We start from the raw sequence: 26331 nt of genomic DNA, 5'->3' as shown, positions 1-26331 counted from the left end.
AATCGACATCATCATCGCCTCGCCTCGTGCAACGACTCCCTCCTCCTCTGAAGCGCTTAGCAAGAATCTCAGTCACCACATAGTCTCTCTATCCCGCTTCTGATCTTCGAATTATACTGTCTCCCTTCATCTCGAAGAGACCGTCCCCACTCTTCGCCAGGACCGACATTGTCCGTCACCAGAACACCGACTCATCCAAAGGAATAATTGAGCATCATCGCCACCTTTCTTCATCATGGGTGTCCCGAAGTTCTTCAGATGGATGTCCGAGAGATATCCATCAATCTCTCAACTCATTGCTGAGAATCGCATTCCTGAGTTCGACTGTCTCTATCTAGACATGAATGGCATCATCCACAATTGCACTCACAAGGACGGCGATGGACCCACCGCTCGGATCACTGAAGAGCAGATGTTTATTGCAATCTTCAACTACATCGAACACCTTTTTGGAAAGATCAAACCCCAGAAATTGTTCTTCATGGCTATCGATGGCGTCGCACCACGGGCAAAGATGAATCAACAGCGTGCTCGTCGCTTCAGAACTGCTCTCGATGCTGAGAAAGCTCGAGATAAGGCCATTCGCGAAGGTGTTGAATTGCCCAAGGAGGACCCTTTTGACAGCAACTGTATCACTCCCGGTACAGAGTTTATGGCCAAGTTGACCAGACAGCTCAAATACTTCATCAGCAAGAAGGTTTCGGAAGACGTCGACTGGCAGGGCGTCGAGGTCGTTCTGTCCGGTCATGAAGTGCCCGGTGAGGGCGAGCACAAGATCATGGAGTACATCCGACAGGCAAAAGCTCAACCGGGCTACAATCCTAACGTGCGACACTGTCTTTACGGTCTCGATGCTGACCTGATCATGTTGGGTTTGCTCAGCCACGACCCACACTTCTGCTTGCTACGCGAAGAAGTGACATTCGGACGACAGGCCAAGAAGACCAAAGAGCTCGAGCATCAAAATTTCTATCTCATGCATCTCTGCATTGTACGCGAATATCTCGAATTGGAGTTTCAGGAATTGCGCGAGCCGGGTGCGCTGGATTTTGAGTACGACATGGAACGAATTATTGACGATTTCATCCTTATGGCTTTCTTTGTCGGTAACGATTTCTTACCAAACTTACCGAATCTTCACATCAATGAAGGAGCGCTGGCGCTCATGTTTCAAAAGTACAAAGATATTCTACCAAGAATTGGAGGCTACATCAACGAGCACGGTGTGATCAACCTCGACCGCTTGTCTACTCTTCTCGATGAGCTGTCCGAGGTCGAGCATCGTTTCTTTGAAGCGGAATATCAGGATGCCAGTTGGATCGCAGCAAAGCGACAAAAGCCAGGTGATGACGACTCGGCCGTGAAGCCCGGAAAAGTCCCGGCACGTATAACGGTAGATCAGAAAAAGCTCCTTGAGCAGATCAGAACCTACTTTGTCGCACCGGCCGACAAGGACGCCACACGCGAGCCACTTAACCTCCCTCACACTCTTCCAGCACGCGATCGAAAGTTCGTGCAGCAGCTGGCCACAGATTTGAACCTGCAATGGAGCACCGAAGAAGATGATCAAGGCAACCGCTTTGTGCAATTGCGTTTCCCTCCCAGCGATGACGACGATGATTCGGTTGACGAAGAAGAAGCCCAGGCTGCAGCTGCACGTATTCTTAAGCGTTACAAGAACGCGAAGGTTGAGCAAGGTTCAAGCGAAGAAGCACAGCAACACATGCAAAAGAAGTATGATGAGAAGTTTCATCAATGGAAGAACACCTACTACACCGAGAAGTTCGAATGGGGCCTGGACAATCATGAAGAGATGCGAGCTTTGACAGAAAACTACGTTCAGGGCTTACAATGGGTGCTGTACTACTACTATCGAGGCGTGGCTTCCTGGCCATGGTTCTACCAATATCATTACTCACCAATGATTTCGGACGTCAAGAATGGCCTGAAGGCAAATATGAACTTCACGCTCGGCCAGCCATTCCACCCATACGAACAGTTGATGGGAGTACTACCGGACAGGAGCAAGTCCATTGTACCAACGGTCTATTGGGAGTTGATGACTTCTCCGGCCTCCCCAATCATCGACTTCTACCCGCGCGACTTCGATCTCGACATGAACGGCAAGAAGCAAGAGTGGGAAGCCGTCGTCAAGATCCCCTTCATCGATGAGAAGAGGCTCCTCAGCGCAATGGCCACAAAGAACCATCTGCTCAGTGACGACGAGAAGAAGCGCAACGATTTCGGTGTGAGCTTGAAATTCACGTACGACGATCAGCTCGACTACACCTACCCATCATCTCTGACAGGTGTATTTCCGGATCTGCCGAATTGCCACTGTCTTCAAAATGTGTTCGAGTTGCCGACTATGGAAGGTTTGGAGCCGTACGCTGGCTTGGTGAAAGGTGCCAAACTTGGCGCGGACGCCTTAGCCGGCTTTCCAAGTCTGAAGACTCTGCCCTTCACTGGCAGTCTCGGCTTTCATGGCGTCAGCGTCTTCCAGCAGGACAGCCGGAACGAAAGTATGGTCATCACTCTGTCCGATACTGAACGACGTACCAAGATCGAGTATTCCAAGGCACTCCTCAACCGTCGCGTCTTTGTAGCTACCCGTTCTTGCAGGAGGCCAAAGTTGTCAAGGTATCAGATGAGCTGTTCGACTATGTCATGGATCCTTCCACAAATACAACGAAAGCCGTCGAACATGACGGTAAAGCCATCGATGAGTTTCACAAGAAAGCGGAACGAACCGAGAAATACTACAGCAAGCGCTTGGGCATGCTCACGGGTGATGTCGAATCGGTCGTGCATGTTGAAATGCTGAAAGGGCTCAAGAAGCTCGACGATGGCTCCACTGTCAAAGAATACGCCGACATGCCTGGCCTCGAGCTGATCCACGCTGCTCAACTTGTAGTCGAGCATGTCTCTAGTGAGGACACTCGGTTCATCGAGCAGGCCGCATTGCCGATCGAAGAAGAATTCCCTATCAACTCCAACGCCTTCTTCCTCGGCGAATTTGCATATGGCAGACCCGTCAGCGTCACGGGCCATCAAGACGGGCGCGCCAAATGTCTGGTCGCCACAACGACGGCAAGGCAGGTAGAGTTTGGCAGAGACATTGCTCAGCAAGCCGAGCGTCTCTCACCCTACGTGCCATCATACATGGTTGCTCGGGAACTAAAGTTCAACGCATTAGCTCTTGCAAAAATCACTTCGGCTTATTCGATCAAGGTGGACGACAAGCGCGTGAATCTTGGACTCAACCTCAAGTTCGAGGCAAAGAAGCAGAAGGTCCTTGGCTACTCACGGAAGAGTGCAGGCGGATGGGAGTTCAGTCGCGCAGCTGTCAACCTACTGACGACGTACATGACCAAGTTTCCAGACTTCATCGCTGCACTTCACCATAACCCACAGGGCGACATGCTCTCACCTACCGATCTGTTCCCCGGTGACGAGGGTCAAGCCAATGCCCGTGTCAAGGAGATCCAGACATGGCTGAAGGAGATCGAGTCCAAGAACATGGAGCGCGTACCTCTCGAAGCCGAACAGCTCGACTCTGATGTGGTGAAGATGGTGGAGCACAAAGCCGATGAGCTCTTCGCGATGGAGCCAGCGCCTGTCAACAAGACCATGAACGGTATCCCTCGACAAGCTCTCCTGAAGCCATCAGACGCGCAGTGGCGTCTCGGACAGCAGAAGTTCGTCCTCGGTGACCGCGTCATCTACGTTGCAGACTCCGGCAAAGTTCCCATTGCGTCGAAGGGCACGGTTGTTGGCTTGACGCAGACTACTCGCGAGACCTGGCTAGACGTGGTCTTTGACGTCTCTTTCATGAGCGGCACCTCGCTTGGCGACCGCTGCTCTCCATTCCGCGGCCAGACGGTGCAGACATGGGCAGTACTGAATCTCAGCAACCGCCAAGTGGTCTCTGGGTCCAAAGCCAGCACGGCTCGGCAACACGTCAACGGCACAGCGCAGACGCCGCTTACTGTCGGTGGCTACGGCATGCCTGGTGCTGGTCAACTGCACCCGGCTGCTACTCCAGCACCTCTCCGTGGTGGTTGGCGAGGCGCTGTGACAGGTGGCAACAACTTGCCTCGCGGTGGAAGCGGGCAAAACGGTGCACGTGGTGGCGGTGGCGTCAACGGTAGCTTGCCATATCGCAACGCTAGCAATCCCAATGGCTATTCGAACGGCTTCAACCACCAGCAGAGCTCCGGTCGAGGAGCACGTGGTGGTTTGGGCTTCAATGCCAGCCCCAGTCAGGCGACTCGAGGAGGCTACACGCCGCTCGAGCGTGGCGATGGGCAGACTGGTGTCGTGCAGAACAATCCGAATTTCAGACCGAAGCAGCATAACAATGTACCGCCGCCAGCTGCTGTCAATCAGGGATCAGACGGAAGGGGCCGTGGACGTGGACGGGGCCGAGGAAGAGGCAGCAGGGGCGGTGAGCGAGGAGGGCTCGGTGCGAATCGTGGTGGGAACGTGCTCGGCGGTACGCCTGCTTGAGCTTCGATCTTGTGCGACGTTTCTGTATGATTCACGCAAGAGACGGGCGCTTGAAATGGGGGTTTGGTGCTCGAGCATGGAGTCATGATGGGCAGCAAGCAACAACATTCAGCGATTTTCCACTTGGTTGGTGCAGGGCTGGATATGGATCGCATGAATGAACGGGTGCAACGCGCTGGGTCAACCAGCGAGTTCGCAACATAGGGACAGGTGCAAAGCCATTGGTGTTTTCATATCTGGGCGAAAAGCTGGGCATGAAGAAAATGGAAACATTGCACCATTCCTGATCAAAAGATTATACGCTCCACGAAATGACTGATTTCTGGCTTGATGGATGGGTACGACTCACGGCTCCGGAGCTATCTGGTCTGCCAGATCCATCAGTACATATGCGCTATTCATGATACCTTCAACACCTTGGACGTGCACGAGACATAACACATGTAGCCATCCTTGGCCTAAGAACGGCACCAGCCTGGCTAAGACCCTCTTGACCCTCTTCTGCCGTTGCTTGAGTCCAGCTACGCGCAGTCATCGTGTCTTCGAAGCCTAACTACAGCGACTGCTATCGTGCCTTCCGGGGCGTCCTAGTCAACCGGTCGTAGCATTGTCTGTCATCTGGCGTCACATGAATTCTACGTGTGTCAACTCATCCGGTCTCGTATGGAATTCCGGTCAACCGGTCTCGTCCACTCGCATGTATGTCAATCGGTTGCTTTTAGCCAGTGACTGTCGGCATCTGTCGAACAAGGCATACATCAAAGTGATAGAGATTTCTTGATTGTCTCGTGGTGCATGAACACCGCTACACAGCCATCACTCCTGACCGAATCAGATCTCCAGCGTCGCCAGAATCTGCTTCCTGTCCCCCTCACTCAAACGTTGCATCGCGTCGCCAGACGGCGTCAATGGCTTCTCCAAGTACCCCGGCACCTCCCTATCAACCACCTTCTCCGACCACGCCGTCGGAATCATTAGCGGTGCACATGCCAATGCCCCCCTGATCAACTCTTTCGACGTCTCTTTTGACCTTATCTCCCAATCAACACCGCTGCTCCCATTCTCAGACCCATGACGTGCCTTGACTCGCTCGGAGCTCGTGCCAGCGAGCTTGAGCAACTCATCCTGCAATCTCTGGCCTCGTTGTATCGCGCTTGCGATCTTGTAGGGTATTCCCTCTTTCTCCGCCATCCACTTCTCCCGCTTGACGATCTGCCACAGCTTCCAGCCTTTAACGGCTTGCGTGAAGAGTCGTTTCTGGTGATTGGCGTGCAGACCTTCGACGGCTGTGATATGCGCCTCTTCCCAGTTCAGTCTTTGTGCTTTGTCCTCACTTACTCCGCCCAACCCGTTCTCGGACGAGGAGAGCACGCCTTCACGCTGGGCTTGTGCTAAAGTGTCAGAGTCCCAACGGTCCTCCATCTTGCCCATAGCGATCGCGTCTTGAATTGGTCGCACTTGATCTGTGTAGCGGCCAACGCGCTTGATTTGTTGCAATTGAATGCGACGCAGCCAGGCGGGTTCGCGGCCAGTTTTGTAGCGCAGCATAGCGGTCACACCGGCGTTTTGGCTGGCGACTAAGTGTGGAATGGCGCGGCGGCGGGGCTTTCCTGTGAGTGGGTTGATGGGGAGGGCAGTGAGAGGAAGAGGGTGCTGGGAGAGTCTAGTCTTGCCCGGCACTGTGCCCTTTGCGGGCCTGCGGCCGTCTGGTCCTGGATCTTTGTCGACGTGGTCGTTCTCCATGTCATTGCTGTCCGTATCTGTGGTTTCATGGCGATTCGGCGCGGTCTGGAAGCGCTTCGTGGTGACTTCGCGGATATGCCGGCGGAAGTATTGGCCATCAGGCTCGGAGGGCGGACACGCGTAGCTTGTTCCGCACGCCATCGGGCAGCGATAGAAGCGGAGTTCGCAGTGTATTCTATGTGGCTGATTAGGGTGCCGAGGGCATCTGGATTGCTCAAGGTGGAGGCATCGCGGACGAGCTGGAGGAGCTGGGTGCCCTGCTGCAGTGCATCCGCAACGGCGCCAAGGGACTGGCCGGGACGGCGGTCGCGGCGGAAGCGGTAGCAGATCAGAGACCTGAGAAAAGCGGGTTGGATGTAGTGGGCGGTGGTGGAGGTTGCTTTGGTGAAATGGGTGGTCTCACGGAGGAGGGAGCGGAAGAGCGAGAGGCCTGGGACGTATTAGTATGCGGAGTTGGCAAGAGAGCGTGGCGTTGGGCGGGGACGCACATGCTGCACGATGGGCGTGAGACTTGTGGGGAAGGAAGACCTTTGGCATTCGCTCACATCACGGCGAAGCCAGGCAGAAGACGTGGAGAGATGAGTTGGGCTGTCGAGTTCGGAGAGAAACTGACTGGAAGTTGCAGCATTGGAGAAAGTTACCTGCAGACGGAGATAAAAGCCTTAATCGCGCCTGCTGGACTCGGAGTGCTGAATGATCGTCACGTGCTCTCATCTTCGGCCACTGCGACTGACAACGATGAAGGTCGGAATATGCTCTCTGGAGTGCGCGCAACACGCCTAGCTTCGAGAGCATGCAGTGCGCATCACAAGGTGCCTGAAAGAATACCAACGCCTGAAATGCAAGACCATCCCGCTATGCCACGTACAAGCACGTCTGTACTGATTCTTTCCGATGGAACCCAGGTGAACTCCTTGCTGAAGTCATGTTCGAGAAGACTAGAAGCTGGTGCCCTCAGGAGGCTGAGGCAACTTCTTGTGCTGTGGCAGGGCCATATATCTGTACAACATGTCAGGTGGCGGATCTAATCTCGTCCTTGCGCAACATACCTTCGCAATTCAATGAGAACGGTCTCCATGGTGTACTCTCGACGCCAGCTCGCTAAACAGGGCAACTTCGAGGGGTCGACCTAGCAAATGTGAGCCTCGTATGTTCGGCATGTGACCAATACCGACGTACTTTGCCATTCTTCTGATCTACGCAGGGGACGTTGATCTTGGACACGAATTGGAGCGTGGGAGGCTTGTCTGGATATTCGGGACCGCAGTGGATATTGACACTATAGATGCGATTCTCGTGTGCGCTCTGTCCAGCATTAGCGTTCTGCACCGTGGATGACTGCGAGGCGAGTCATACGTGGGGTGGACCGAGGATCGTGCCGTTCCAATTGGACATCATCAAGTCGTCGCCATCGGCCAGACCGTAGGAGCAAGCCTCTGTATTCTCAGTCAGTATGATAAGTCCCGTGGGAAGTGCTGCTCAGCATACCTGCGCCCAAGCCTTTCTCGCCCTTCTCCAGCTCTTCCAACAGTCGGAAGTTGCGGGGTACTTTGGCAGCCATAGTGACGCTCGGTATCGGTTCGTGCGTGGACGTCTACAACGGCAGTGTAAGACGATCGCAAGACTGTAGAGCAAACGAGAGGTGGAAGTGAAGAGAGGAAGATCAGTTTATATTCATCGGGCAATTTAATGCGTAATTGAGGGGCAGCCGCTGAATTTAGCTTCTAGCATCGCGCTGGCCTCCCCACATTGCAGCCTTGCCATGTGCCGGTCATCCCTGGCCATCTGAAGGGGTACATTTTCTCATCACACCACGGCAGTTGAGACCCTGACGGAAGCAACCTGACTACTCAAAGAACAAAACCTCTCCGAAGTACCTAGACCCTCTCACGACTCTCGAGTGTCTTCGTGGCTCCTGGATGTCCTCGATGGTAGGCAGCCATGATATTCGATGATCTACCAAAATAATGCCCGCTGGGAATGACTTCGTCCTTTCTTCAATCAGAGCTCACAAGCCTGATCTCTGACTCCAAACGCAAATTCAGCGATGTTCGTACCGCCGCTGAGAAGTCCTTGGGAGACCTCAAAGCCATCACTGTCACTTCTGAAACCCAGCTGGCGGCAGACCTGTCACGGAAACCAGGCTTCATTGACTGTTTTCTTCTAGCCTGTCAGACCAAGAATGCAAAGCTTGCCAACTCAGCAACCAATTGCCTACAGCGTCTGATAGCCAGCAGGGCTGTCGCTCCGGACAGGCTCGAGGATGTTCTGGGAGCGCTCAAAGATGTCGTCAACACGAGCTACGACGTGCAATTGAAGATCTTGCAAACGCTCCCGGCTTTGCTGCAACTGTACTCTCCTCAAATCCACGGAGACCTCCTTGCAAGGAGTCTGGAAATATGTGCAGTGCTACAGTCCAGCAAGACGCCTCTGGTCAGCTCAAGTGCCGGGGCAACTCTATGGCAACTGATCTCCTCTGTCTTTGATCAAGCCGCACAGCATTCGGCCAATGGGACACAGGACGCACATGATGCGGAAGCTGGGGATGGCAAGAACGCACCGGCCGATGACGCTGCGCGACTTTTCCACGATCTATGCGTATCCCTCAACGACAAGGAGCCCAGCTTCATCGAAGTCGACACTTTGGCCCCCTCTTACCTGGTCGAAACACTTATCAAGGTCATTGATGAAAACTCCGCGTACATCAAATCTAGGCCACCTCTGATTGCTGCGTGCCAGGATGAACTGATTCCCGCAATCACGAATCTGCTCGAGAGCGTTGACGATGCACAAGCCTTGACGCCCCTGCTCAGGTTGTCAAATTTACTACTGCAGAAACTCGCTCCGATGGTTTTCGCGGGTATGAAGCCTGTCTTCATACTCTTACTGAAGTTCACTGACAGAGAGCATCCTCCCTGGAAACGATCTCTTGCACTCGAGTTCTTTACGAGATTGTTCGCCAATTTTGGTCTCATTGCACGACTCTTCGATGAGTCCAAGGACGACGGTGATAATGTTGTTGTGAAGGCCCTGGGGACCTTTGTTAGGATCTCCTCTGAAGATCCTGTTCTCATCGGGCTTGGCCGCCAGTCGACTATGCCTGCCCAGCGTGGAAGCGAAGCACAGGAGGACGACATGGCAGCGATCGAGGCACAGGGCGCCAGTGGCCTTGCATCAGTGAGCTCAGCGGATGCTACTGCCACAGGCATTAGTCTCGAATTTAGCACCCTTGAGACACCTCTGTTAGACACGTCAGACCCATCCAAGGCTGGGACGATACCGAAGACGTATAACCACACCTTGATTCTCGACAGCATCTCCGCCTTCTGTGACGGCCTCTCCAAGTTCATCATGCCGTTGAGTGTCCTGTCGCGAACGCAGGAAGATCAGGAGGACGAGCCAGAAGCGGAGAACGGCCGAAGGAGTCAGTCAGTTACCAGAGCTGCGTCCGGTCGCAAACAAATTCAGAGGAACAAATATCAGCGACTAATCAACCCTCTCAAAATCAAGGATCTTCCACAGCTGCCACAAGTGCAAGCTTGTTCGAAAATGGCAGAGAGCTGCTGGCCCGCCATACTTGCCATGTGCTCCACCTTTCTCAACGCAGCCTTGGATTCTCACTTCTACCATGTGCTCATCAGATCCATCCAGAAATTGGCTCAAGTGTCCGGCACGCTGGATCTTTCGACTCCTAGGGACGCTTTGCTCACCAGTCTAGCCAAAGGCTCGATACCCGCGAATACCGCGTCGTTCCTTCAGCTTGCCTCGCCCGCGATGAGGCGGAAACCTAGCATTGATCAGCAGGAGCCGAGCACACCTATCAAGTCGCCTCCGCTAGACTCCAGCAGACAATCGCTTGATACTCCACGACAGACGCTCAATGTTCGACATCTGCTCTGTTTGAGAGCTCTCTTGAATCTTGGGATAGCGTTAGGTCCTTCACTAGCACAAGACTCATGGTTTATCATTATCGAAACACTCCAACAAGCCGAAGCTCTGATAGCTGTAGCATCGGCTGGCAGAGTCTCGCAGAACGGGAGCCATGAAGGACAGACGACTATCACGAGCGAAATCGCTGCTGTCAACGGCGCTGCCAAGAAGATGATGGAAAGCACAAGATCATATCCGGACGCTGCCTTCGGCATTGTCGTTGGTGCCATACTTCGATTGATGGGCGATGATTCTCAGAGCAACGGCGTGTCGAAGTCGGAGAGCATGCTGTCGCCCGCCCCGGCATCCTCGCCAGGCGGCTTGGCTTCACCGACTATGGCTAAGCATGGACATAAGGTGTCCAGAAGCGTGTCGGGAATCTGGGTAAAGACCAAAGCCCTTGACGTAGAGATCGCGTTCGCTCTACAGAAGCTTAGAGATCTGTCACGACTCAATCTTCATCGGTTCGTCGCTCTTGAGTCTCAGGAGGTGACCTGGGACTTGATAGTCGCGCGCCTGCTGAAGGCCTCACAAAGTGATGACATTCACAACAGTCTACGACAGCAGGCGGCCAGCACGGTCGACTCGATTGCGATGGAAGCCATTAAGCTCATCAAGGCCGACGAAAGTGAAGAAGCTGAAGTTGATACGGTACAATGTTTGTGTTTGCAATCACTCGCGGACCAGTTGGAGGACTCCGTGACCACGGACGACGAGCTTACAACAGAAATCATCAAGCTCGTCTTCGAGGCCCTAGAAGACATTCTTGGTCACAGTGGAGAGTCACTACGGCAGGGTTGGACGATAGTATTCCAGATACTACGGAAGAGCTTCCCCTCAGTGACTGACCAAGAGCACGCGGAAGGACTATCACCGTCAACACCAGTGGCTTTCCGATGCGTACAATTGGTGTGCACTGACTTCGTGGAGCTTCTTCAGCTTGAGTCGCTAAAATTACTCCTGTCTCTCCTGTACATGTTTGGATCGCAGCAGTATGACACGAACATGGCTTTGACCACTACAGGCTTGCTTAGGAATATTGCCGCACTTCTTCAGCATCGGACGGATGTCCTCGATGTCTCGGAAACTGACATCCACAACGAGGACAACGATCAAGGAAAAGAAAGCACGCCTGTCCAATTGTGGTGCGCATCTCTTGACGAACTGGCCAAGATGTGTAGCGACACTCGGAAAGATGTCAGAGATGCTTCGATCAGAATCCTGCTGCAGACCATGGACTCGGCCAGCTCGCAGCTCACGCCAATGGCCTGGAATGTGTTGATCGATGCTATCCCCATAGCAATTCTGCAAGACTACCAGGCTGCACTCAATCAGGAAGGGATCGATCGTGAGCACTTGTCAGCGTCCGCATCTCATTTGACGCAAGGCCTGACAGACCTTATCGTCGAGAACATGGCTGCCATCGTCAGGGACGAGAACTTTGCAGACACATGGTCAAGATTGCACGACATTTTCAACGTGACCTTGGAAGGTGGACAGCTTTCTACCATTTCGCTGGTTTATACTTGCATATCCCGACTGCTGCAGGCCACTGATGTTCTGGATATGGACCATTCGTCCCTCATCGAGCCCATGCTGATGTTATGGGCCTGGCATCCAGTTCCGGAGCAGCACAACGACAGCGCCGATGTATCAAATCAAGCTGCCCTCAGCGCACATCTCCACGTGCTCAGGCAGGCATATACGACTTGTCCGGCAGCTGTACAGAGCTTCGCGCATCGTAAGAAGAGCATCAGCGATTATGCAACGTCTGCGGTCAGAGAGTCACTGCTTAAGGCCGTCCATCCACCGTACACCAACGACGTCAAGGTAATGACCAGCGAACAGCAGGAGGCAGCTTCGTGCCTTGACATCATACGAGCGCTGTTCTCTAACGAGCTCGACAACTTTTGCGGCTTCGTACTCGAGCTGATAGAGGAGATGCTGGACATCAAAGAAGGCTCGTTAGTACCTCGACCCGAGCAATCTGCTGTGTCCAAGAAGAGCCAAAAGCCGACTTATATCGCTGTTGCATCCCACTGTATCGATCTGCTGCGTGGTGTCGCAGAGGAGGTCAAGGGGAGGAAAGACTATGCTGCTATCGTCCAACTACCTTATGCACTCGACATGCTGTCTGCAATCATCAAAACGAAGTACACTCCGATCCCGACGAACGCCGCGGGTCCGATCTGGCGCAATGCTACGGTCACAGCTGTAGTCGTGCTCGAAGGGTCCTTGTCGTCACTGGGAGGATTTGACGGTATCACAGACGTCGCCAGGTACATCATTGCTACCGCCACCGCGATTCTTGGCTCGGACGGGTTGCAGATTTCGAAATCTCCTGCAGCCGATACTCTTCGTGCAGATGAAGCCTTCGACAGCGAACACTTCTTACGCTTTCACCACGCGGCAATTCCTATCATTGCTCAATCCGGTGTCTCCGCGCAGGCGAACGAGTACATCCTCACATTATTCCGTTCCAGCCTGCTCTACACTCCAAGGGATGGTGAACAGCCGCCGGACCTCCTCGGCAAGCCACTCCAAGCCTTTGAATACCGAGTCATCAGCCAAGACCCAAAACCCTTCCCACGGCAAACCATTGCCTCCACGACAGCACTCAGCGCCCTGTTCGATCTCCTCAGCCCGAATAGCCCTCACTACCGGCCAAGTCTCGCAGTGGAGGCGGCCCCATACGTCCTTCTGCGGATTGCCCTACCTCTGAAGTCTTTCAACGCAAATCAGAAGATCCGAGGCCTAACTCCATTGCCAGCATTCATGCAAGCAGAGTTGGTGCGTGTGCTTTCTCTGGCGCTCGAGCTCCGCGTCGACGATGGTACTGTGCGTCGTGGCGTCGAGGCTGTGACTATAGCGGCGGATGCGGACTCACGGAGCAGGACTGAGAACGACACTTCGACCAGCGGAGGCGGAGGTGACGGGAAGGAACACCTCCGCAAGCTCTATAGCCTGATTTTAAAGACGCAGAATGAGTGGCGACGCACGATCCGCCTGCCGGTGGCTGGGCAAGGGTGGATGGACAGAGAGGGCGGAAGAGGCAAGGCGATCGAGGAGCTTATGGAGCGATGGGTAAGGGTTGTCAGTGAAGGATGGGGAATACCTTGAACCGCTTAGCAAGGTGATTGGGCTATATCTGCCACGTTCCAATGTTGCAGAGTGTACGCGGTAGCTGTCATGGAAATGCAGAGAGCACCAGGCACATTTGACCATGCATCCGCTTGAGAAAAATAGGGCGGTGAGCAGTAATCAGAGTAAGGTTGACCAAGAGCCGGAAAAAGAAAAGAGACTGAAAGATGGCTGGGTGAGCAAGTGATAGTAGGCAAAAAAGTACGGCTTCTTCTTGGTCTTGCTCCTTTTCGTTTCATTTCGTTACGTGCGTTGCCAATACCGCTCTCTCGGAAGTAATACATGTTCTTTCTGTACAGAATGTAGCTGAAGCTCCGGGAGCTGTCCAGGATCCACGACCCGGATCGACCGATGGCATGGCTTCCGACCGGGCAGGCTGGACATATTGCATCCAGATTAAGCCACGTGCAGTTGGATTGTAAGTGCATGCACCCCTGTCGTCAGTAAGGCACTGTCTCGAGTCCACACCGGCAGCAGTCGCCAATTCGGCGGAGCAGGTGTGCCTTGCTTTCTTCTGCTAGCTCGGCTTCCGTGCGACCGTAGACCGGAAGGAGAAAGCACACAGTGACAGTATTGCTGTCGCTCAAGCAGGCGCCAAAGGTGTTCGTTCAGGATCTTTGCCTCCTATACTGGGCTTGTCCAGTGCAAGATGTGGAAGGTTCTCCGGTGCTTGCCGGAAGAGCACGATTTCGGACTGCTTGAAGTAGCGTCGGGCATCTAGTACAAGCGTGTGTGTCAGCTTCCAGTTGCATCGAGTTGCATGAAGGTCCGTGGAGAATGTGAGGCTGCGGCAAGACGGAAGAGGCCAAGTCTTGGTAAAAATGATGGAAAAATAACTCCGGACCAACGAGAGTGCGTAGTTGATGCTGGGACGGAGTTCTCAATTCCCTGATGAACAGATAGAAGTTCGAATTTGGAAGGGAAGTTTCCTGATCTGGTGGACTTTGTGTCGTTGCGGAATTGGGGGCGGTGGAATTGCATGCTGAGCGACGCGCTCAAGACAGAGACGGAGAGAACTTGCTTACCTTCGTCGATCAAGACCAAGCTGAGGTAGTAGCGCACCGAGTACTTCTTGTTGACTTCCCGGAATGTTGGCGTCAGGTCGAAGCCGCCCAGGAACAGTCGGATTGGAATTGTTTCTCCTCTGGACGGTGAGCCGTCCATGATTTCGAAACGGACGAGGGTTTCGCTCTCGTTGTACTGGTTTGGTGCCACGCCTGTCGTTTCTCGTCGGATGATGGACAGCTCCATGTGCTTGATCTTCAGCCGGACCAGGAGGAAGTATATCCGGCCGACTATCACGTCCTTGAGGTGGTATTTGCTCTTGGAGTACTCAAATTCGATGTGCAGGCAGTCTTCTATGCCCACGTCCATCTTGATGGACGAGTTGATCTCGGGCGGTATTCGGTAGGAGTAGACCCATATGTCCTTTTCTCGGATTACGTCGGCCATTCGTCTCGAGACGGTCACACGGGTGAAGTACCGGAGTTTGACATTGATGCCGTTGTAGGATTCGTATTGCTTCTCGACGTTCTTGAAGTTGAAGGGGAATGTTTGCGGGTGTTGAAGCTCACCGGGAGCGGCGAGTTCTTGGCCAAGGGAGAGGAATTCGTAGTGATTGCCGCGGTCATAGAACATTTCTAGCAGGGTGTCAGTGGGTTGGAGAGGCGCGTGTAAAAGGGTGGCCCGCACCGATCAGTCCTATGAACTGCACCTTGATACCGGTGTGCTCTAACCGCCGGCCATCCTTGGGTCTGATGGTGACTGCGCCCTTGACTGACTCGCCATCGTAGTAAAGAGGCGCTTTTTCTCGTCGGTTCTTATCGAGCTTGACGTCTACCGTTTGTCGGTCGTCGGTGTCCTCCAGAACGATGTCGATGTCCAGTGGGGTGGAGAAGAAGAAGGACGACATGGCGTTAGTCGCCGGCCTGGAGACCGGTCTACCAGCGGCGAGGGGCGGTATATGGGCTCAGCAACAGGCTTTCGGCGAGAATATGTCGTTGATGGCGTGCTCTGGTCGTCTGATGCTTTGAGCAAGCGGCATGCTGCTCACAGCTTCCAGGTAGCATCGATGCGGGTTTAGCTGTCGTTAATTCCGGGCGCTCCGCCCTGCTTACTACTCCCACCAGGCAAACCTGGGGCGGCCACCGAAGTTTACGTTATCACGAGGCAACAACTACATGACCAACAGTCAGCGCTTCATACCTTTCGAGGTCCGTCCTGTGTTCGCATTGTCTCGTCCCTACAGTATGGAGAAGAAAGAGCCCAACAGAGCGACATTGAGTTGCCTCGAGTGTCGGAGGCGGAAACAGAAATGCTCACGAGAATGGCCTTGCAACCATTGCGTCGCACGGAAAGGTAAAGTCGCTATCAAATAGATTATGATCGATCTAATGTGTGATTCTCAGTCTCGCATTTGTGTACATTCGGAAGCAAAGGCCATCTTGAGGATTCAAAAAAGCGCCGTCTTGAGGACAACGATGTTGACTCGGGAGTGGAGGCCGATCTTCCGAGCATGGACTATTTGGGCTATATGGGAGGAAAGGACTATCTGAACCTTGCCAGTGAAGTTTGGCTGTCGACAGAAATAAGACCCACGCCATCAGATATTACCCAGGAACTTCAACAAGCGGTTCAAGCGCTGCCTTCGCGGTCATTGACTGACGCCCTAGTTCAAAACTTCCTCAGCGTGGTGAACTACAACTACAACGCAATCTATCCTCCTACCTTTCTGGAAGGATACACAAACTGGTGGGCCGATAGGGCAGCGAAAAGGCCTTTGTCACCAGAGTATACATGTCTTCTACTGAGATCATGCGCTTTGTCTACGCAAGCCATGCCATCGAAGCTTCGCAACACGCTCGAGTTCGAACTAGCAGAGGATCCGACGACGCTACCAGATCGTTTCCACCAGGCAGCGGAATTACTCAGTAGCAACTTCTCGCCAGGTGAGAAAGGCCTCATCCAGATACAACAGCTGTTCCTGGTCGTGTGCTGGTTCAAGAATGCTGGACGTTTCATCGACTCGTGGCACGCCATGGCCAAGTGCGTGCGCGAAGCTCAGGAGATGAAATTGCATCTGGACGACAGCATGATGGAGATGAGTGAGTACGAACGGGAAATGCGACGTCGCATGATGACTATCATCTTTGTCTGGGACTGGCTGATGTCTCGTTGGCTTTCACGTCCATTGCTGGTGGACCCTGTCAGCTGTACTTTCAGAGATCCCACGTTGCAGCTCGAGTCGGACCCAGAAAACCCAGGTGTCCCATCACCGTGAGTACCCCAGCAGGCTTGCAGAAACTCCGCGATAACCTGAACATTGGCTGGAGGAAAAGCACAAAGGCCCCCCCAGACACGACTGCCGCCATCTGCCATCTTCCACTGATGATGACCAACTGAGACAAAGCTAACCCATTGGCTTCAAAATAGATTCACGAACCTCACTCTTCAATCGAAGCTCATTCGGTCCGTATCAGACTCGCTCTCTCGCGCACAACGAGATCCTTCCGAGGCCAACGTCAAAGATTTGTGCGCCCGAGTGGACAGATGGCACGCGGACTTGCCGCCAGCGTGGCGACGTGATAACCCAGATACAACATTTGACGTTCGATACCCTTACCTGAAATGGCAGCGGATATTATTGCATGGCACAGTCGCCATGGTTGAAATGGTTCCAACGAAACCGTATCTGACAGGCAGTGCATCATCCCAAAGCCGGGCGACGCAACAATACTTCCGGTCCTTTGCAGTGGAACGCGCTCTCACAAGTCTTCGAGAAGCTGAGAAGGCATACGAGCTAATGAAAGACCTTGACCCGAGGCACTTCTACATCAACTTCGTCCTTTTCGATACACTGACGATTCTCTGCTCGGGCATGATTCATGATGACAACAAGGATCTTCCGCACCGTTCAGCGGTGCTGGATGCCATTGAGACAGCGATGCGGCCACTGAAAGAGATCTCTCTATGCTCAGCTCCAGGCGCTACATCGTATCAGTTTGTGCTGAGGCTTGCTCAATGCATGCCCTTGACACCGGAAGAGCAAGTCCGGTGGCCTTTTCACCATGCCAACAAAGCCAAGCGTTCGAGAAGAGAGCGCTCACCGCAGCCAATGTCGACGACGAAGAGCTCTGTTGAAGCTGAAGAGGGCTCACCTTCGACACTGCATTCGACCGGATCCGGAGCGGGCTCTGGATCTGGCTCCGGCAGTGATCAGAACTCACCACCAGTGCAAGTGCCCAGCCTGGAAGATTTCCAAGAGATCGATTTTGGAGGCATCGAAGAGTTGTGGGATTGGAATGCTCTCAACATAGAGAACCTAGATCCTGGATCTGCTGAGGAGATCAACTTTACTGGATTTGGTGGCTCGACGTCGAATTGAGGTACTGCTAGGGTCTGAGGCCAGTAGTCCAGCGCAGCTACCCGGGCGTTGTATTTCTCACCGTACCGCTGTTGCTCCTCGTATGGTTCATTATCAATCTCATCGGTATCCGTGTCCTCATACGAAGCCTGAACATCTGCTTGCAGCACGACAAGCGAAAAGTGAGGAAAGTACTCGTCACCAAGCTTGTGAACCTCATTTCGAGTTGTGGGGTTGCAGCCAGGGCTGCGTTGGATAGGAGTCCTACTGCGTATCACCTTCTTGATCCTGGGGATAGGCTCAGAAGACGTGTCGTCGTCGGAGGCACGCCGCTTGCTACCAGCGGTCGCTGCATATAATGCTAGTGTCTGTCGCTTCTCCTCATCGTTGGGCGGACGGAAAAGATGCTTGTTCTGGACATGGCTCTGGGCTCCTCGTCGATCAGGAAAGCCGTTGGGACACCATGGACATGGCCAACTTGAATGTTTACGTTCGTGAGCATCGACTTCCCTAAAGCTGAGCTCTGTCTCTTCGCATCCGGGGTACAAACATTGGCGGTGCAATTGCTTCGTAGTCGGAACAGCGAAGGGATTTATCGCGAGCGGTACATCCTTGCCTGTAGGTGTCCATGGAGGCTGCGAGACGACTGTGGTTGTGAAGGCTGGTCGAGGCCAGGAGTGATAGACATCACTGCATGTGCTCTCTTCCTCAAGGGCTGGTCCGATATCAGCCTCAAGCGAGTCAGATACAGTGTATAACTTCTAGCAACGATAGGCATTATCAGTCTCCGGTCCCACAGGCTTGACTTTCGTGTTAGAGAAGCTACATCTCAATGAGATCTTGATCGATCTTTCCTGCTTATGTGTTTCTGTTGATGACACGTGCTCCATTAAAGCGGTGGATGATCAGTGCTGGAAGGATCCAGCTAGACTCACAGGTAGTATCTGCCTCGCGAACTTGGGAGTAGTTACATTAAATTTGTAGCACATGCTTCTACTTTGTTGTTATCCTGCTGAGTGTGCCAGAGCTTTGTGCCAAGAATCGAGATCGCCATATAATTCCTGCCACTAAGGCAGTCGCTACTGTGTAAGCATTGCTCAACATTTCAGTTGCTTCTTCGTTTGATGACATCTTGAGGCTCGTTAACATGGATCCCGACGTGTAATGCAAACCTTTCAGTTTAATATTCACGCCTGTCGCGACTTGTGCAACAACTCACTTACAAACTGCTAGCAGTCTCCTCGGATTTAGCTGAGCTGTTCCCTGGACGGGAGCTGTTTGTCTACTTCCAATCATCTCAGCTGATCGCTCTGACACGCATTGTCCTTACAAAGGGAGCACAACGCGTGCTACGGGCTATAGATCCTGTTTAGGTGACAGCCTGTAGCAAACACGAGTAAGATTTTCCGTGCAGGGCTACCAATTGCCGACACGCATCGGTACAGAAGCCGTCAAGCCGACTTCCGCAGCCCAATCCTCAGCACCAACGAGCTGCATTTTTCGGGCGACTGTCAGCCTCAGTTGCCGATGCTTCTCTGTTGGACATACTCCAAACTCTGTAGCATGTCAAACATGCGCAATGCCCACTGTTTCGCTCCATCGTTTGGGTCGACACTGCGCCGAGGCGATCAGAAATCTATCAAAAAGCAGCATACTCGATCAATCTTTCTTACAAGTCACGCCCTATACCCACAATTAAAAGGTCGACACGGGACCTTGCAGCTGCCGACGGCATCACCTCACTTGGTGAAAGATTCTCCGCCGCACTCGTTCCCAAGCCCCTGGCACGCGGCGGTCTAGCGCGGGGGTTCTCTTGTCACCACCAAAATCGGTTCCGCCTGGAGTAGCCGAACTCGATCCCACCGTGCACCTCTGTCACTCTGCATGCGCTACCCAACAGACTTGCAGGTAAGTCGTACCAAGGTCCGGCCTCTGACATCGGAGTGGGCTGGACCTTATAAGCCTTGCCTCCGCCTCTTCAAACCTCACTGCCGCTCGTGAATTGCCCTTCTATATCTACGTCATATCTCCAACTTCCCTCCTTCGTGTCCGCCGCCATGTTGTCCACCGAACGAGCACCACGCACACACCCATTCTCACGATTTCGAACAGTACCGCACTATACCCCAACGCCACGAACAGTGCCCATGACGACCCAGCCTGAGATCGAGCATATCTGGGTCATCACCGGCCCTGCTGGTTGCGGCAAGACCACTGTCGCAAGTTACCTCTCACAGGAACTTGGATACCCCTATCTAGAAGGAGATGATGTACGTTGCGACTACTCACTGGCGCTGTTGTTGTCATTAGAACGCTGCTAACACCTTCTCAGTTCCACCCACCCTCAAATAAGCAAAAGATGGGCAGTGGCATTCCCTTGACTGATGCCGACCGCTGGGACTGGCTCATAACGCTGAGAAATGCTGCCACTGCGAAGTTGACCCAGTCGAATGCAGTCATCGTCACTTGCTCAGCGCTAAAACACAAGTATCGAGACGTCATACGTGTGGCATCCTACGAGCACCCATCAGTGCAAGTACACTTTATATTCCTCAAGGTCGACGAGGAAACACTACAAGCACGAGTGAAGGCTCGGGTCGGTCACTACATGAAGGAAAGCATGGTCCACAGCCAAATGGAGGCTCTTGAGGAACCGCAGGAGGATGAGTTCGACGTCCTCAAGATTGATGTCACTCAGGACAAGGACGCTGTGCGAAACAACGCCCTCGCCGGATTGAGGGCCAAGTTGAAGGAATACGAACCGCCGACAACTAATGGTCACACCTAGTGGGTACGACCACGGAAACGACTTGGCCAACTCGGCCGACTCTGAAGTTCTCAGCATGCATATCATTGCCTGTGTGATACTGGACCAGCATTTATGTTTCGAGCATGGCGCGCGGCGTTTGGAGACTGGGTAAATTACACATGAGGAACGGATACAGCCTCAGGCCTATGGTGGGCGCCCGCTGACCGTGGTACGGTCAATGCACTGCATTTCTGGGAAGAACGATACATCATGAGAAAGGCCATTGACGGAGAATGTGTGGGGTGTGGTTTTCTAACCGATGGACGCACAGGCGTCCCAGGGAAGCCTCTATCCTCGTCCCGAGGTTGAGCCGATGCGATGTGATGCGCACAGACTTGATGCGACCTCGAACACGGAAAGGATCCACATCTTGGATGTACCTAGGGCTTGGTAACCACGAAAGGGGAACATCGTCAGGCCTCACCGACGTCACGCCGATGCCACAGGAGGTACAAGAAGTTCACCCGCGCCCAATACGGATGGCGCGTCCGATGCGTTCCGGTTTCGAATGAACGACCGTACATTGCGAGCTGTCAATCCATCTTCGAGGACTCAAGAGTCGCAAAGTACCTGGCGATACAACTTGTCTAGGGTGGTTCTGAACGATTGCAGGATCGATGGCGAAATCACAGCCGCGCCACGGCATAGCCGTCGGTCACCGCTGGAAGGAAGCCTCGACCTTGAAGCTGCTCGTTTGAAGCTTTACCGCTGAGATCAAGGCACGGTCCCAGGCTACTGACGGACACCGCCAGCTAGAGACTAGTGGACAGCTCAAGGTCAAGCACAATCGGATTGGAACATAGCAAACAAATATATGCTTACGCCCGCTGCAGTGCTACAGCGCTCGGCGGAAGCTTTGACTGGCATACTGTATGTGCTCCCCGTTTCAGCAGTCGACACTAGGGTCTGGCATATTGTTCGATGCCATCACTCTATTTCTATACTCCCTCTATGGTCTTCCACGTCTTGCTTCACGGAGAGATGCGGGCATGAACACGCTACGTGTTCGCTCCATACTTTTGGGCCCACCATGCACAGAACATTTCCTGATGCGTTTCCCTACTCCTGGCCTCGACCACGTTGGCATGCCACTCCTCGAGCGCACCCATGTAGTAGACCTAAAATTGTGCGACGTTGCGCCCAGTGACTATAATCTCTAACAGAGTCAACATGCAAGTCCACGACATATCTTTGATCCCCTCCACTGCATTGCTCTTATCCTTGAAGCGGCTCAGCATTCTTTGGCCCCATAACTCAAGACGATGATGGAGTAATATGCTGCCTCGTTCACCCACAAACCGTCGTATAGCTCACATGCTTTCTTGTAGATGGTGTCTCAGTCTCACACGAGCTCAACAACCATTCTTCCCGGCTCTTCCAAGAAGGACTTGACTAACTCCGCCGCCCTCGCCATCGTGGCGCCATCTACAACCCGATGATCCGCGCTCCAGCTCAGCTGCACCATCTTCGCCTTGACTACATTTCCCTTTTCATTAAACACGGGCACGTCTTTCACTTTACCGATGCCACAGATCGCGAGTTGACCTGGGACGAGCACAGGGGCGACGACTTCTCCGCCGCCGATCGACCCGATGTTGCTTACTGTGATGGTCCCGCCGCTGAGGTCCGCGGTGGAGAGCTTGTTGGCGCGGGCCTTAGTGCTGAGGGCTCGGAGTTGGGAGCGAGGTCGGCGATGGAGAGCGCTTGCGCGGAGGGGATGACGGGGACGAGTAAGCCGGAGGGTGTGTCCATGCTACGCCAATGTTTTGTTGGGAACGGATTTGGAGTTGGGGTTTCGGGTCGTTGGTGTCGAGGCGGGCGTTGAGGATTGGGTAGTGCCGTAGGGCGAGGGAGATGGCTTTGATGATGAAGGGGAGGTAGCTTAGTTTGGTTTCGGGCGCAGAGGTGGCGTTGAGGCGGGTCCGGAGGGCGGAGAGGGCGGTGATGTTGATGCTGTCGGTGTAGAGGAAGTGGGGAATTGAGAGGGATGCAGTCATGGATTTGAACATGGCGTTTTGTATTGGGGTCAGGGACTGGGCTGTTTCGGTTTGTTTGCCGGCGCTGCTAGAAGTGGTCGACTGGGTGGTCTGTGGAGAGGCAGAGGCCGAAGGCTTCTTGTTGAGATAATTGAGGACGTCCTCTTTTAGCACGCGGCCGTCTTTGCCGGTGCCATTAATGGACTCGATCTTCAAATCGTGCTCCTTGAGCATGCCTCGGACGGCCGGCGTTGCGAGGGACGCATGCTTGCCCCTTTCCTGAGGATGTTCCGCTGCTGGCTCTGGATCAGGCGGTAATGAATCCTGCCTTGCCTCACTTTTCTGTTCCGCTTTTCCAGCTCCTGCGTCGGCCTCCGGGTGCACTGAACCCTCTGCAGCCTGTTCGCCCTCCGCAACCTGTTGCTCCGCCTCCGTGCTTCCAGCGTCTTCGCTGTCCTCACCCTCGACCTCAATATCAACCATCCCATCCCCGACTTGCACAATCGCGTCCCTCTTGAAATGCAGCTTCTTGATTGTTCCCGAGTACTTGCTCGTGATCTCTACCGCGGCCTTGTCGCTCTGTACCTCGCACAACGCGTCCCATTCTTCCACTTGCGCGCCCTCTTCGACGAACCATTGGATGATCTGCACTTCCTTCACACCCTCGCCAATGTCAGAGAGGGTGTGCGTTTCCGTGCGGAGTAAGGGGCGAGACCGGTGGAAGTGTCGGTGTTGCCTGTGGGCGGTGAGAAAGGGATGGGCTGCTGGGAGGGCTACGCTGCCGTTGTTGCTGCTGCCGGTTGACCGGACGAGCTGCCGGAGGTACCGCAGGGTTGTGGGAGAGGGAATGGGCTTCATGGTTGGCAGGCAGTCAGGGGGAGCAGAGGCAGAGGACAGAACTCTTGTACACTCATAGGCAGCCGCACATCATTGTATAACACGACTCACAAAACAAATTGTCATCGGTGTCGAAGGGAGCAGGAGCTGTTGCTGTTGCCTTTCCGCTGGCATGCGAGGATAGCCGCGCTCGGGGTGAGCTGCCCCTCGGCTTCGTTTTGGAGATGCCATGCCAAGGCTTACGTAACCGCTCGATAGTCCCGAATTTGAGCTTCTTCGAGTTCTTAGAGTCCTTTGCAAACTACACTCGTCGCTTTGCTATGTGTGACGTCCTTGCCTTGTAGGGCTGATGAGTTGCTGTCACTGCTCGTGCCCAGCCGAGTCGCTTGCACGCGCCCTATCCCTGCGGCAGGCTCTTTGACAAGCTTGCATTGGCAAATGATTCGCCGGAACATCTTGACTCTTTGGCTCCATTGCGCGAAGCACACCTCCAGTCTACAAACACACGAGGCTCTCGTTGTCGAGGAAGTAGCATACTAAGCACTCACGGCATGAGATCATGATGAAACCGCGGCTGGATTGCCTACCTCAGGTAAGGCGTAAGAGCTAATATTGACTAAGCGGGGCAGCAGTCAACTCGTCATCCTTTCGAATCCTGCTGTGTTGCTCCTAACCTGCAAGTCACGGTTCACCTACCACTACAGCGCAGTCTTGCTCGGGCGCAAAGTTTCCGGGACGATCAACGGCTCGAGAGATTGTTCCTGCAGCGATGTACTTGAGATGAAGTTTACGGCCGCCGCGGCCTCCAGTGCTACTCTAGGTAGGCTGTGGTCCAGATCTCCATACGAAGGGACTCGTTGGATCGGCAGACTTGCGGCCACTTGGCATTGGCCAGAATTGGATGGTCACCGATACTGGTTTGTTAGTGCCTGGTGCTGCTGCATATTGCCTTGCGAGCTGGGGCGCCTTACGTATGAATGTTTCAGCTCACGAGGCAACGAGGTTGAAAATTATGCGATATATAAGTCTTGCACCATGGCACGCACGGGAGACAGGAGACTTGGCCTTCTCTGGCTCACCAGTCGAGCACGACGTTCCCAAGCACCACGCCGGACGCCAATCCTCACAGCATGATCGACCTCGTCGTGAAAGTCCTTCTCGGCACCAGCCTACTCATTGTAGCAAGATGCATCTACCGACTCACCTTGCATCCCTTAGCAGGCATCCCAGGCCCAAAACTCGCAGCAATGACGAGCGCCTACGCAATGTCCTGGGACTTCCCCAAAGAGTCCTCCTACATCAAGAACTTTCCCAAGTGGCACGCACAATATGGCCCAATCATCAGAATCGAGCCTAACCACATTCACGTTCTCGACATCGATGCTTACAACACGGTTTTCAAAATCGGGACCAAGTTTTACCGCGATCCAGCAGTCTACAGCTTCCCCTTCACGCGAGGCGGCTTCTTCAACAAGCTCCATGTCAAGGACGCAAAACTGCATCGTGACCTCTATATGCCCTACTTCTCACGAGCTAATGTTCAGAACCTCGAGCCTACTATCCGGCGAACACTGGGCCAACTTCTGACCCAGATCGACCAGGCGGCAGGCAAGACGATCGACATGAAGCGCGCAGCCCGCTCTTGGACTGCCGATACGGTCATGCGGTATATGTATGACAAGGATTTCGGCGCCGTGGCGTACCCTGACTTCAAGATCCCCATGCTGGAGTGTATGGACGACTACTTCAAGAACATGCCCTTTGGGTGGTACTTTCCTAGCATCGTCAGCACGATCGTCGATCTCGTCGCCAAACTTCCCCGCTCGCGTGTGCCAGACGAAGGAATCGCCGCCTCCCTCGCCATCCTCGACGGATCTGAATCTCACATCGCGGCCCTGAAAGCTCAGCCGCGCTCCGAGCGGCAGATCTCCATCTTCGAGTCCGCCATGGCGCCAAATTCAGAAAAGGGTCACCCAATACTCACAGTCAAAGATCTCGCAGCCGATGCTCTTACTTTCTTTACCGCCGGGACCGATACCACTGCTAACGTGATTGACCGCGCCATCTGGGGCCTGCTCAACGATCGCGCCGCGCTCGCTACGCTTACGGCCGAACTGCGCGCCGCAATTCCCCATGGCTCCGATCTAACCGCCACTCCCCAGGGCTGGGCGGCGCTGGAGGCCCTGCCCTATCTCCGCTGCGTAGTCAAAGAGTCCCTCCGCCTCTCCTACGGCGTTCCCGGCAAGATCCCGCGCATCGTCCCAGCTGAGGGCGCTACTCTCCTGGGCCACAGCCTTCCTGGCGGCACTGCTATCAGCATGTCCTGCCATACTTACCACCACCATGCGCCGTACTTTGGGGACGATGCAGACGAGTTCAAGCCCGAGAGATGGGCAGATGCGGCCAAGGCGGCGGAGTTGGAGAAGTATCTTGTGACGTTCAGCAGGGGCAGTAGGAATTGTATAGGACAGAATCTGGCGTATGCGGAGCTGTACTATGTGTTGGGGTATTTGTTTAGGAGGTTTGAGTTGAGCTTGGCAGAGGATTTTCCGAAGGAGGAGATGGAGTGGGAAGATTGTTTCGTTGTGGTTACGAGAGGGCATTTGAGGATTCGGGCGAGGAGGGCTGAGACGTGATGGAGTAATAGGTACAGTCTAGACCGGATGACGAGGGGGAGACTGGGCTTTCTATCGTAGAGCGGATGACCCTGATTGCACTTGCCAAGTGAAGTTGAAATCGAGCTGTCACGGTGGGAAGTGACGATCAAGTTGGCCTCGGACGGCTGGGGCGCAAACGAGGCCAGTGTGATTCGGTGGTGAACAATATTATTTCAAGGCTCGCTCGTATGGCGGAGATTGGGCCAGGATGAGCGTTTGGCCATATCATAGTTCTTGAGATGGCCTCTACCCAACATTTTCGACGTTGAAATAGCGGCACGTGTTGTCTACCGTTCCCAAGACAAGGGACTTGCCCAGTAGCCAGCGCCTTGAAGGTGGTGATCACATTCTGGCCATAGTCTTTCT

The 26331-nt window shown here is 53.9% G+C and overlaps 9 protein-coding genes across 9 annotated transcripts; 5 read left to right on the top strand and 4 right to left on the bottom strand.

Moving 5' to 3' along the window:
* Window positions 1–235: 235 nt before the first annotated feature.
* Window positions 236–4509, top strand: AB675_10022 (5'-3' exoribonuclease 1; the record flags this gene model as incomplete). The annotated part of the gene is made up of 2 exons (XM_018138761.1): window positions 236–2596; window positions 2623–4509. 2 exons carry the CDS (start codon window positions 236–238, stop codon window positions 4507–4509), a joined length of 4248 nt encoding a protein of 1415 aa, XP_017996573.1.
* Window positions 4510–5340: 831 nt separating this feature from the next.
* On the bottom strand, window positions 5341–6393 carry AB675_10021 (uncharacterized protein; the record flags this gene model as incomplete). Its single annotated transcript, XM_018138760.1, has 1 exon — window positions 5341–6393. The coding sequence occupies one exon, from the start codon at window positions 6391–6393 to the stop codon at window positions 5341–5343; it is 1053 nt and encodes a 350-aa protein (XP_017996597.1).
* A 797-nt stretch (window positions 6394–7190) lies between these two features.
* On the bottom strand, window positions 7191–7813 carry AB675_10020 (Ubiquitin-conjugating enzyme spm2; the record flags this gene model as incomplete). Its single annotated transcript, XM_018138759.1, has 5 exons — window positions 7191–7251; window positions 7302–7381; window positions 7432–7557; window positions 7609–7688; window positions 7741–7813. 5 exons carry the CDS (start codon window positions 7811–7813, stop codon window positions 7191–7193), a joined length of 420 nt encoding a protein of 139 aa, XP_017996639.1.
* A 419-nt stretch (window positions 7814–8232) lies between these two features.
* Window positions 8233–13302, top strand: AB675_10019 (uncharacterized protein; the record flags this gene model as incomplete). Its single annotated transcript, XM_018138757.1, has 1 exon — window positions 8233–13302. One exon carries the CDS (start codon window positions 8233–8235, stop codon window positions 13300–13302), a length of 5070 nt encoding a protein of 1689 aa, XP_017996689.1.
* Window positions 13303–13906: 604 nt separating this feature from the next.
* On the bottom strand, window positions 13907–15235 carry AB675_10018 (Vacuolar protein sorting-associated protein 26; the record flags this gene model as incomplete). Its single annotated transcript, XM_018138756.1, has 3 exons — window positions 13907–14040; window positions 14349–14963; window positions 15016–15235. 3 exons carry the CDS (start codon window positions 15233–15235, stop codon window positions 13907–13909), a joined length of 969 nt encoding a protein of 322 aa, XP_017996579.1.
* A 603-nt stretch (window positions 15236–15838) lies between these two features.
* On the top strand, window positions 15839–17707 carry AB675_10017 (uncharacterized protein; the record flags this gene model as incomplete). The annotated part of the gene is made up of 2 exons (XM_018138755.1): window positions 15839–16599; window positions 16756–17707. 2 exons carry the CDS (start codon window positions 15839–15841, stop codon window positions 17705–17707), a joined length of 1713 nt encoding a protein of 570 aa, XP_017996594.1.
* Window positions 17708–19743: 2036 nt separating this feature from the next.
* Window positions 19744–20474, top strand: AB675_10016 (putative gluconokinase; the record flags this gene model as incomplete). The annotated part of the gene is made up of 2 exons (XM_018138754.1): window positions 19744–19956; window positions 20019–20474. The coding sequence occupies 2 exons, from the start codon at window positions 19744–19746 to the stop codon at window positions 20472–20474; spliced, it is 669 nt and encodes a 222-aa protein (XP_017996693.1).
* A 1363-nt stretch (window positions 20475–21837) lies between these two features.
* On the bottom strand, window positions 21838–23329 carry AB675_10015 (uncharacterized protein; the record flags this gene model as incomplete). The annotated part of the gene is made up of 2 exons (XM_018138753.1): window positions 21838–22156; window positions 22224–23329. 2 exons carry the CDS (start codon window positions 23327–23329, stop codon window positions 21838–21840), a joined length of 1425 nt encoding a protein of 474 aa, XP_017996629.1.
* A 1109-nt stretch (window positions 23330–24438) lies between these two features.
* AB675_10014 (Trichodiene oxygenase) lies at window positions 24439–25944 on the top strand (the record flags this gene model as incomplete). The annotated part of the gene is made up of 1 exon (XM_018138752.1): window positions 24439–25944. One exon carries the CDS (start codon window positions 24439–24441, stop codon window positions 25942–25944), a length of 1506 nt encoding a protein of 501 aa, XP_017996646.1.
* Window positions 25945–26331: the final 387 nt, after the last annotated feature.

This window comes from Cyphellophora attinorum (assembly GCF_001299255.1).
Source record: "Cyphellophora attinorum strain CBS 131958 chromosome Unknown Contig29, whole genome shotgun sequence".
Classification (NCBI taxonomy): Eukaryota; Fungi; Ascomycota; class Eurotiomycetes; order Chaetothyriales; family Cyphellophoraceae; genus Cyphellophora; species Cyphellophora attinorum.
This window is presented reverse-complemented; position numbering and strand designations above follow the sequence as displayed.